The sequence below is a fragment of the Trachymyrmex cornetzi genome, unplaced genomic scaffold, assembly GCF_001594075.2.
Source record: "Trachymyrmex cornetzi isolate Tcor2-1 unplaced genomic scaffold, Tcor1.1 scaffold129, whole genome shotgun sequence".
Taxonomy (NCBI): Eukaryota; Metazoa; Arthropoda; class Insecta; order Hymenoptera; family Formicidae; genus Trachymyrmex; species Trachymyrmex cornetzi.
In genome coordinates this window covers 1,571,931-1,584,805 of record NW_017295861.1, presented here as the reverse complement: position 1 = coordinate 1,584,805, position 12,875 = coordinate 1,571,931, and the positions used below count along the sequence as shown (strand labels likewise).

Below are 12,875 nucleotides of genomic sequence, written 5' to 3'. Positions count from 1 at the left end.
TTCATAAAATACCGCGAAATAAAAGGAGAGAAATAAACGTTTACGTCACGAGGTATCTCAGCGTCATTGGGTCGAGATTAGAGCCAAAGCCAGTGGGATTTCGGGCAAATTCGGCCGCGAAACCGCTGGTACAATAGCAACGCGAACGATAAGAGGGAGGATGATACGATCGAGAGGCTGATCCTCGGATAATTTGGCCGACCAGCCGTGGCTATCGGCGAAAGAAAGCTCAGCAAGGAAAGAGACTGTAGAGCAATTATGAATATTATCTCGAAGTAAGAGGCGGAACTTTCTAAGCACGGAGAATGATCGTTCTTCTTATCTATCGTGTCGCACGCTTGAGAGCGTGGAAAATCTCGGAGAGCGATTCCAGTTGACACGGTCGCGAGATCTAGGTTGTCGTGAGAACATCTACGACAAATGCTACACTATTATCTTTTTTATTATGGTACAAATAATTCTGCTGTAATACAACAGAACTTGATTATATCATAATAAAGAACCTGATTGTAATCTAAGAGAGCATGTTATTTTTTCGTAAAAAATATTATCATGCCCTTATAAAATTTTTTATTTTTTTTTTAGAGTCCTACAAAAGAGAAAATAGGTTTGTTCCTCTTAATTAAAAAATAAGTTGTGTATTTCTCACAAAATTACTTATAAAATGTTCTTACAAACTATTTTAGTTTTCTTAATTTATTTCATTTACTACAAATAATTCTACTGTATATGTGTACAATAGAACTTGATTATATAATATCATAATAAAGAATTTAATTTTAATCTAAGAAAGCATATTACTTCTTCTTAAGAAATATTTCATTCTCCTGTAAAGACTTTTTTATTTTTTAAAGTCCTAAAGAGAACAAGTTACTCTCTAAAACTCGAAAATCTTATTCTAAAGAGTAAAATCTCACTGTTAAAGAATGAAAATTGAGCCTCGATTCTTTTTAAAAACTAGTTCAATTTTCACTCTCTATAGAATGGGACTCCATTCCAAAGAATTTAGAAAGTATAGATATTTTTTATAAATTATACTTATATAATGTTCTTGTAAACCATTTCAGCTTCCTTAATTTTTAATTTTATACAGAAGGATCTCGTTTCTACTATATGTATTTTCTGCTTTGTTATCGATTATCTAATTTTTTATATCGCAAAAAATTGAACAAAAGACGCTTGCTAAAAAAAAAAATTGGACATTAATAAAACAAGCATTTTATTCAGGCTGCAATTCAACATGATATACTCTCTTAATTTAAACATGTCTCCGTTAAATCGGTGACGTGAATTTCTTGCGGCCATTGAATTTTCCCTCAGGGAACAAGATTCAATTGAAAAGAGAGAAAGACACGATTCCGTAGAGGTCTCTTTGCATCAGGGCACGGTCGGACGCAATTAGACTGCGTATACCGTAGTCTCGTAACCACGACGTGCGCCTAGGAAGCGTCCAATTTGCATTGAGTACGAGTCTAATAGTCGTCGTGCGCCCCGTCGCAATGCGGTCAAACGGAAAGAATGCGATCGTTGAAACGCTCGAGCGTCGTTCGCAAGCGCGTCGCCGTCGGGCCTCATCGACAGAAATGGATGCCACGATCTTGGGGCCCCTGCGGTCGTCGCCATTACCAAGGAACGAAGTCCATAGGGGTAGGGGAGAGGGGACAAGCGAGGCAATCGTGATTAGGTCAGAATTAAATCAATGCTCGGAATTCCAACGGGTTTCTTGTCGCCTCGTTGCCGCGCGAATGTAAATGGCGATGTCCCGATCGCGGGGGCGGAAAACCGGAGGTCGCCGCCACGTCGGGACAGACGTGATGTATAGGCGTCGATACGTTTTCAGAATGCAATCATCGGAATGGAACGCGCGTAAGGAGGCGTCGCGTCGCGCCCGAATGTGGGAGGGTGGTTCATAAATTTTCGGCTTTGCCGTCGATGCTATCCGTCGATGGAACTTCGACTGGACTTTTGCACGATGGTCTTTTTCAATTTTCCGTACGGGTTCCGTAAGTTCTCTCTCTAAATATTTATTTCCACTTTACATGCTCGAAAAGTTCGAAACTTCTGACAATTTAAATAAACAAAATAGTAATATTTGTGACTCCAAGAATAAATTTAAGTAAAACAGTTAGAACTGCTGAGTTTTTATTTGACTTTCGCACTGCGTTTAGAGTTGAAATGTTTTTATTTTCGTTTAGCAAATACGTTCTAATTGTACGAATTGCATCTTATCACATTATGAGTAAGTACATAATTTACGCATCAATAATCGCACACGGAGAAAATTTTATATTTAAAATTACTACAATGTGGTAGCTGCGGTCTTCATGTATTATAGGTTTAAATGCTATAGTTATTTTTTTAAAAACAATAATATAACGTAATTTTTACACTTTTTCATAGTAAAAATTTTTTATTACAAAATTTATTACAAAATCAAATACCTAGCAAATTTTGTTTGCGAACCATAGTAAAAATTAACTGTTTTCATGTTAGAATATGGCTTAACAAAATAATTACTTTATTTATGTGATAAAAATTAGTATTACCATAGCAAAAGTTAAGTCGGAATCATGTTGTGAGAGTTCATCGAAAATACAAGACATAATAAAGTGTAATTTAAAATTGTATTAAAACTTAATATAAAATTTTCTCCGTGCAGAGACTCACAGATATTAAATTTTAACAATTTATTGTCAATCTGATAGAAACAAAATGTATGATCAATTATCAATTTTGCAAAATGTGCCATTAAAAAAAGTATAAATTTCACATATTAGAGCCATAGCTAATAATTTTATACGATCACTACACTAAAAGAATCGATTGGCTGGTACAGCAAATTAGATGGTAAAATATGGCATAGCATTTTTAATTGGCTGCAACATCGTCAATTAATTGCAATATCGAAATCCTATACTGGCATTGCGAATAGGTTAACGCAACCAAAAATTGACTGCTGCAACCAATTAAAAATGCTATGCCATATTCAGCCAATCTTTTCTTTCAGTGATAGTATAAATTTTATAATTATATATTTATTAATGATATAAATATCTTTACAGTAATATACATATAAATGCTTCTACTTAAACATTATTCATGTACTTAATAAATAAATTGTTAGCTTCATCATTACATATGGATAAGAGGAATGGCTTAATCGTATAAATTAATGCTTCAACGGAATCAATATGCATATTCCAGCGACGTGTTCGATAAAACCGTGTCTACCATTGAACAATGGCACGTCCTCTCTCGCAATCAGCAAAATCTGCCCTCAAGACATTCGAGTCACGATAAGGTTCTCAGACTGACTGCGCCAATTTCGGTTAATTGGATACCAATTAGATGAATCTCGGGCATTGCGACGGCGAACGAATTACGACGGATTTCTCGGTTTTCGCGTGAGTATGATTTCTCGATCTGCTCAGCTTTTTCCTTAGCCATCTGTTTTGGTCCACGACGGGCGGAGATAATGTCGTTCGAGGACCGAATTTCCATTCGACGAATGACGGTAACCAGCCTCTTACGATGAATACCTATTCGTTTCATCGTTTTCGCCCTGTCGTCCGGGGATAGAGAGAAGAACCGACTTTCAATTTCGACGATTGCGTACTTACAATGAATCACAATGCGATCGATATTTACTCAACGATAAATTGCTTACCGCAAAATAGTGAATAGTATTCTGAGGATAAACAATGATCAATTTAAATATCTAAAGTTCTTTTTATTTAATTTCGAAATATACTTTCCTCAAATTGTAAGAATTTTAAGCAAAATTCATTTAAGACTGCTACAAAAATGTTTTTAAAGTGGCTCCTAAGTGATTAATATTATTACATAAATTATTGATCGCGTTTGGAGACTATATTGAACCTTCAATTTGTTTGGAATTGTTTAAAGGGATTTTTATATTAAAAATAATATTAGAGGAAAGTTGCCGATACTGACATATGTCTCCTAAAGTGACACCCCCTTATTTCTTAGAAACTAACTATTGCACTTTATTAATACTAATAAAATCATGATCTATTTAGCTAATTAAAGAAGTACAAACTCATAATTTATATATTTGTGTATGGCTTATTTCTATACCAAATCAGCTAAAAACCAATTCTGAATCCGAGAAGAAAATTCTTACGGTGTTCTTTTGCAAATTGCGTAATTAAAATAATAGTGACTGTATTATTGATAATATTATGTCATTTTAAATGTTTATAGTTTCATAAATTAGTTTTCTTTACATAATAGGATATATCTTTATTTATAGAATAGGAATGTTGGCATTATTGCCTACTATGTTAGTTTTGGAGCCCATTTTGTCAGCGCTGATTTTTGCATAACTTACGAAAAACTTAATTATTGCAAAATTGCTAACAGTATTATAAAAATTGCTTATACTATCTGATAGAAGATACTTTTTACTTTGTATTTATGTTTTTGAAGTTGTATTTTTACCTTTTGTTTAAGAAATATTGTCTAAAGACAAAGTAATATGTCGGTATCGGTGACCTTCTTCTATATAAAATAATTGTAAAATAATAATAATACTGAGGATCTAAGGGTTCAAGATTTAGATGTTTAAATTCTTATTAAGCATTTTTTAAACTTTTTATTAAGAAAAGAATCAACTTTATATTCACAGAGATAAACAAAGAATTAAATAAATTTTAATAAAAAATTTAAATACAAAAGACATTTAAAAGAAATGAAAATTTTAAGCAATAATTACAGAGCACTTTCAGACAATAAAATAGCGTCTATCTCGTCATATCTGTAAGCAAACATCTATGTTTAATTCAACAATTCGCGATAATTCATGGGATACCGGGATCATGTGAGCGGATCAGAAGTATTATCGAACACGGTGGTAGTGATAACTTCATACAAAGCGAGAACGAAGGGATAAAGTTCTCCAGCAAGTTGACTCTAATGTTCCACGGGCGCAAGTGGTTTCGTCAGCGCCTCTAACTACTTGCTAGTAGTTAATTACGCGCCGAAAACTTCTTACTCACGAAAGACGAAAGCGTGGACGATCCCATCGACGGTGATGTCTCAGCAGTCCGTGAGTTTGTCTCGGTGAAATCTCCATCTTAATTCTATCGACAGATTCTTTGACCAATTCGGCCTCAATCTTTCCTCAACTTGTCGTGGCGCTGACAGTTCTCGAATTATAAGCGATCGAATGTAAAAGAAGTTTGGCGGATTGAATCTTCACGACGTAAAATTAAGTACCTTATTATCATGATTTTTCAAATATTTGAGTAAATTTTATTTTATTCAGAATCCTAATTATCATATCATTAACAAGATATTTGTTGCAGGAAAAGAGGAGATTGTTATGAAATAGACAAGATTATGAAATACCACGATATCTTGTATAGTTTATTGCAATGCGTTCTGAGAGCAATCATCAAAATTACTTCTTCAATGTATTAGTTGTTTAGTGTTTACTGTGTTGTAAAAGCTGCATTTCAATTTTGCAGGTAGCAGACAGTTTTGCAAGTGTCTCTTTACATAATTTTAAGATGTATGTTGGTATTAATTTTGTAACCTTAGTCTAATTTGAAGGCCATGAATGTAGCTTTTGAATGATATGATTTAAACTAAATTTGGTTACAAAATGTGTGTATATAAAGTTATATGCGTGTAAAGTACTATATATTAGTTGGAGATATTTTATATTCTCTCTTTCTATTTCATAATACTATCTTTTTTACTACCATAATGCTACCTTTTTTCTCTTCAATTTTTTGTAAATTACATTCGTTCTGTATATTCGAGGAACTTCTATCTATGGCATAATCGATTTCACTTTATGACTAACAAACTTGTACCAAAAGTAGTTACATGAATATCTACTGATTATAAGTTATTTCAGTGAAATAAAATAGTATTCCCCTCCTTTCCTCTATGTATTATCGATTTACAGTTATTGTCAGGATTGGGAAGTAACTTGTAACACGAAGTTACAATCAGAATTACTTTTTTCCAGTAACTATATCTTAACTTCATTTAACTTTTTCTATCTACAACAGTAACTTAACTTAGTTACATTTTTTTGTGATTAATAATTAAATTAAAACTATTCTTATAATTATTTTATATCAAATTTATTCGTACATCGGTTGATGAATGTTCGATAATCGATCATTGATTCCTTATGATTAGAATATAGCTTTATTCTGATCATCACACTCTGTAAATACATACATTAAGGATCCTTTTAGTAACCGTACCTTAATATTGATTCTATATCATTTTGATTCCAGTGAATATTTAATACAGTAAAGAAAATAATTTAGAAATATTATAAATGTATAATCTTATATTTAAAATGCAAAAGTTACAAAAAAGAAAATTGAAAAGTAACGACTTTTACTTTTTAAGTAACACACTACTTTTCAGAATCGATAACTTGTAACGATAACTATAATAGTTAGTTTTTAAAAGAAAAAAAGTACAATTGTAATTATTTACTTTTTTACAAAGTGACTTTCTCAATCCTTAATGTAATATCTAATTGTGATTAATTGCGATTCCACAATGATCCCTTTTGGAAAGAGGGAAGACTGAATGTAATCGCGTGTGCAATTTGCTTGGCAATCTTCCACAAGAATTTTCATTCTCGTGGAGAACGGGTGGCGAAAGTTTCAGCCCACGTGGCGCACGTCGCGTGCACGAAGGGCGAGGAATACCGCCTCTCGGTGATATTAAGGGGCACAGCCTTCAGCACATTTATGCGACATTAAAAGGACTCGCGGCATAATGGTGTGTCGTGCATGCATAATGCCGCATCGGCAGCGCGCGAGTGACGAGGTCTTATAAAGGCGATGGGATGGTGGACATCGTTATTTAAATTGAGTTACGAGTCGAGAGATTCGGGCGTATTCTTTTTTTCCCTTCTTCTCCACAGTGAGGAACTTTGGCATGATTTACGGAGCCCGAAAGATGCCGCGTTTGCGAGCGTTCTCACGAAGAAGACAGCACATTATCTTACGTTTGCGTGTTGCACCGCTAGTAGCACTATATAAATTTTCTTGCAAAGAATCTAGTATATTTAATTTTGTGTTTGTGGATATTGATAAAGAAAATAAAGAGAAATCGAAGTTTCCGTAACTAAAGTAACTAAATTTAATATATGTGTATATAAGCAAACAATATATAATATACAATAAGTATAATTTTAATTATTTATATCTGTAATTTAAAAAGCTGCTTTTCCTTCAAACACTGAAAAAATAATGTAATATTAACAGGATTATTTTAATTCATACATCCGATAACACATCATTAATAAAATAAATAAAATTTTATCAAAACGAGAACGTGACGTATTTGTTCCATTAATAATGTTATTGTGTGAATTAATAAAATTTTTAATTAAAATAATGCTGTTGATTATTTTTTTCAGTATAGGTATACAATCATTATAAAAGTTCGATGCGCAGCAATGCAAATAGTATCGATATATTATACTTACTACATGCATCTATTTAAGGAAGCATTAACTGCTTAAAAGCGTGATTTTAGGTACCAAAGAAAATAAAAATCCTTCGTCACCGGATTCTTGCAAGCCGCGTTTTTCGAACACGAATGAACATGTCCAGCGACGATTCGGGCGCAACAAAGCGTCCTCCGTGAATTCAAGCTTGATTCGCACGAATCGATGTACCACAGGCGACGAAATGCGGAAGCGCGTCCTGTCTCGAGCGTCCTGATCTTTTCGGTGCGGCTCCGTGTTTTGCGGACTCGGCGATACCATTGTGTCTGCTCCGACAACGCTGTCGCGCGCGTTGACTTCCCGCAATTACGGCGATTGTCTCGATTTTTCCGCGCTTCCGGCTTTCTCACGCGGGCATCGCGCGCGAACACGAAGGAAGAGGGAGAGAAAGAGACGGTGAAATAGGACGGAGTCGCGACTTCGGAGCACGACGGCAAAGACAGTTTTCACATTAATAACGAAGGAAGCTCGATAACGTCTGGCGGAGGTAACGGGCGTTACGCGGAGACGGAAAAAGGCGCTCGATAGCGCGAGCCATCTTGTTTTTATAATTAATCGCCTGTCGCCCGGCTGAAGCGTCAGACTTTTTACTCGTCGATTATGGATCGCGCTTTTGGTCTCTTCTGGCAGCTCGTGTGTCACCGCTGATGCATTATACCGCTTATCATAACCTCGATTTATACCAATTAGTGTAAGCGACACATAACGCTCGCGCGTACATGATCGATCCGAGAATCACTGACGTCGATAACATGAATATACAAAGTTTTTTAAACCGATTGCTCTATTATCCTTATTCTTTGCCGCGATATACTTATGGTTTTCCCGAGACGCAATTCTAAATGGATCTGTCCAGATACGCGTAGAGTATCTTCCCCGGAGATCCGTCCCACGAACGAATTCATCAGCTTCTACGAAATTTATCTTCGACTTACCGCGCGCGTTACAACGTATATCTTATCTCTCTACTGCTCCTGATTTCTTTCGGGATCACGTAATGCTTGGAGAAATGACTTTTGATGGACGCGCGTGGGGCGTTGCTCGCATTAATAATCCAACTGCCGCGAGAGCGCGAATCGATGAATGAAATAATCGATAAAAAGGAAGACAAAGGTGCAGTAAAAGAAGTTTAAGAAAAGGAGAAGAACCGAAGTAGAAACGAAGGATATTAGGTACAATCAGAGATAAACGAGACTAAAGTCCCGTTTGAGCAATACTGTAACAGAAAATAACGGTGCAATACGCAAGTTAAGTACTACCAGTAGCATCAGAAGACTATAAGAACGTGGACAAATTAGGTACATTGAAACCTCGTAATAACGAACCTCGAATTAATGCACAAAACCTCGAATTATGCCCCTTTCTGGCAATGTCGTTTAATTTTAATCTTGGTTCAACTAACTCTTTATCTTTGTCTAGTTTTAAGAAGTAAAAGAAGATAAAGAGTAAGTTGAACCGAGATTAAAGTTAATCTACAATGGTGGAAACGGGTATTAGACGCATGTAAGTAGCGTGAATAGCGCAGACATCAACAAAACCCTGAATTTCATGGTTTAGAAGTGAAATGGTAATAACCTTGTTGTTACGTTTAGAGCCTCAAAACATGCGATATTTCAATGTACATATAAATATAAAAAAATTCATAATAAATAACAAGATTAGTATCAAGAAAAAAAAAGGAAAGTTAATGAAAGAAACATTAATAACCGATTTATACAAAAAAGCGAAATCAACACAAGAAAAGATAAGGTGAAGATAAATGCACCGCGCAGAATGCAAAGAGAAATAAAAGATAAAAGGAATGCGTTAAATAAGGAGAGTCTAATATCAGAAATGGAATAGGAGAGCAAAGAGCATAGTAGAGAATAAAAGAAAGGAAGAGCGGCGAAGATTGGGCGAATGCATACTTTCTATAGGAAAGAAAACAGCGGTGAGGTCACTCTTATCGTCGTTTCCATACGCACGTACGGAAAACGGTCGTCTTATCTGGCGTTTCCATGAATAATTTAGAGAGCTTCGCGTACTGAAAACTTCTACTCTGTCGGCGAGAGAGCGAGAGAGGGGAGAGAGAGAAAGAGAGAGAGAGCACAAGCATACAGAGTCGTCCGTCGGTCTCATCTCTCGATCTCTTTTCATTTCATAGGAGAGAGTATAGAAATGTTGATGCGTCTAAAGGAATGCGAGGGATGGGAGAAGTCAAGAGGAGAGCAAAAAAAGTCGTTGGGGAGAACAGAAAGTGGTGGTAAAAACCAGAGGGAGCAAGCGAAAAGAAAATGAGAGCAAAAGACACGGTGGAAAAATAGCTGTGAACGAAGAAAGCTGCCACCTTCTCCCTGTGCTCCACTTTACCGCGGCGTGAGAGAATAAAACGCATACCAAAACGTTTATACAATTTTGTTTCCTACACGACGTCGCGTCGCTCGAATTCAATCAATGTGACATGCAACAACATGGTACAGGGATTGCAATTGGCTATAATTAATTGAGTGACTCAATGCCTAACGTCCATGATGGACACAGGTGGCTAATCGTAGATGCACAGAGTCGCATGTGTTTCGCCTAGGCAGGTCTCGTGCACGCGAGTGTCTTACTTCCGCGGTTTGTCTCTTGTAATCGTAAACGAATTTTCTGTAGAGGAAGAAAGGGATTTAAGGATATATTAGGTGTATAAGTTCTGTGAAAAAGTGACTGGAATTGGAAATTTTTATGCTTTGAGTATAGAAACGAATGTTATATACATGTTCAATAAAGTTAATATTTATAAAATTTAACAATACAATTTTATAGTTTAAATAAAAATGTTTTCATTTTATCTCAATTATTTTTTAAAATGTCTATTTATTATTGAAATAATTTTTGCTCCATAATTTCTAAATCGTTGCCAAACTTTTTGAATTATTTTCAAATACAATACAGAATAATTGATAATTATTTAATAATTTTTTCTTTTTGTTATAAAATACATTCTTAAGTAATGAGAGATAGGTCTGTCAATTTTAATCTTTTTACATATTAAATTTTCTTCACTAAAATATTAAGATTTGTTTTAAAGATTTTATCGTGTCACTTCCAACAGAGCACATTCGATATTTTATATACAAAGAAAGTTTCTTTCCAATAACAAAATACGTGAAAAGTCTATCTGGTAACGTACATTTCATTTTCTTTATCTATTATTTTACTATATATTTATAATATTTTCCTTTATTATTTATTTTCTTTTATATTTTTCTGAGAGCTTTTCTTTCCTTTTGATATTCTGCGAAATCCAGATATGATTGCGACCTGCATTCTTTATTGTTGACAAAACGTAAAAAGCATATTGTATATTTTTTTTGAACAATAAAAGATATGGTTTTGGGTTGAACTAAATTTGCAGAGCACGCGCAAACATATGCAGTAAGTTGATTCTGCAAGTCCGCGAAAAAAAGGGGTAAAAAAAGGAGCAAAAAGCACGACTGGGACGTGGTTTATCTTGATCCCTTTTTTTTTTAACTACTGTAATATCGTGATAATTCGCATCACGGTGCCATTATCAATTTCAGAGTTTCGGTTTGATTCTCTTCTTGTCTTTTATATTACAATTCATATTACTGTAAATATGATACAATATCGCGACGCAATATCACAAAAATGAATAATATTCCGCCGCGACGCTTAAATTAAATTTTATTATTCATCGCCGATAATATTGTAATAATGACGTTTTCAACAAATAATGGAATCTGTGTCTATATGCCGTAGACCATTTATTTGAGATAATCGGGAGCCAAGATTGTTTGGTGAATGCAATTTTTGGGGGAGACGAAAAATGCGTTCTTCACAGTTGTCATCGCTCTAAAGTTTCACGAAGGTTTTATCGACTCGTCTGGGCTCTCTCTCTCTCTCTCTCTCTCTCTCTCTCTCTCGTATTTTTCTAGTCGCAAATTCGCCTGCGACATCTTCGATAACTTGAATGCACAATGAAGCAGATTTGCTTTTGTAACCATTAGTGCGAAAAACGTTGGTTTGGAACGTTACATAAAGTCGCGCTGATACGTGATATAAAAGCAAACGTGTGCTTCTCAAATTACATTGGCGTTTCTCTCTCTGTGATGATAGAGAAAATTAACGATGCACTTGCATATCACGAAGCAAAGAGAGAATCGAATTGCAGACGCGTTCTGGCAGGGCACAAGGATAACGCGGCATTGAGAGATTCGATCGAGAGATCCGATATTATCGAGATATGACACCACAAATATCTGTTAAATATGTATATTCGCGAGAGATACGCTTGCAATTACGCAAACAGCTGAATCGAGAGATGGAAAAAAAAGATCGAATGCGCAAAATATCCAATCAAATGTCGTTAATAAAGAAAATCACGACTCACCCAGCGTGCAGGAACATGTAGAAGGCAAACCTCCAGAGTTCGAGCCGCTTGTCTGGTCTGTAAATAAAGACACTGTCGATCGGCACCGGCCCGGAGGGATTCACCTCACCCATCGCTACTGTATAGTACGTGAAGAAACCAAGCTGTAACAAAAAAATAGAATCAAAAATAAATGTCGAGGTAGATATGTATATAATGATAAATGAAGGAACTCCGCAATAAAGCTTCACAAACATCAAATTTATTGAAGTCACTATTAAAGAGGAAACACTAAAAAAAAGTAACAAGTACACTATTATATTTTTTAAAAATACAAAATTATTACTTCTAATGTTATATAATTTTCTAATTTCATATACCTACATATACAAAACGTAGAAATGCTAAATTTTATACAGAAACATCTAAATCTTACATATGTTATGATAAATCGATATCCTTAAAACTTGGTAACTTATTTCTTATTTATTTCAGTTAATCTATAATTTGTTATTTTTAAGATAATACTTTGTCGACAAATTATTCTGCCTGAAGTCTAATGTTGTAAACGTTTTCTTAGGCAATTTGTTCGAGTGGTCTTTTTCCGCACAAAAGAATCGTTAATGACCAGGCAGAAAAAAAAATACGGAAAAACATCAAAGAGGGAAAGAAAGGGCGAACCGGCGTGTTAAAACAAGTACGATTACTCGAACTACGTGGAGTGTTTAGGGTGCGTGTGATGAATTAGTCACGCAATGCAAAAGTGAGCGATGCGTGTTTCATATGGAAATGCACGTCCCAACTTTGCGCTGTGTTAATAAAAATGAATCATTTCTCCCTCATGACATTTAGATGCTATTAACAGATCTTGATAATGTATGAAGCGAAAGTTATTAACATTATCAGTAGAAATTAATTTCTCTCGTATGGCATAAAAAACGTTATTATCGTTTCGATACTATCATAAAAAAATTATTATATAAGTACAGCAACCAAGATTTATTTTAAATAAGA

At 34.9% G+C, this 12,875-nt stretch overlaps 1 protein-coding gene across 1 annotated transcript in view; it reads right to left on the bottom strand.

Annotated features, from left to right (window-relative positions):
* stet (stem cell tumor) overlaps nucleotides 1–12,875 on the bottom strand; it is a 449,207-nt gene that overhangs the window by 23,813 nt on the left and 412,519 nt on the right. The window contains exon 7 of the mRNA XM_018522193.1: nucleotides 11,883–12,025. Within this exon, the coding sequence (XP_018377695.1) occupies nucleotides 11,883–12,025 (143 nt within the window). The remainder of the gene's footprint in view (nucleotides 1–11,882; nucleotides 12,026–12,875) is intronic.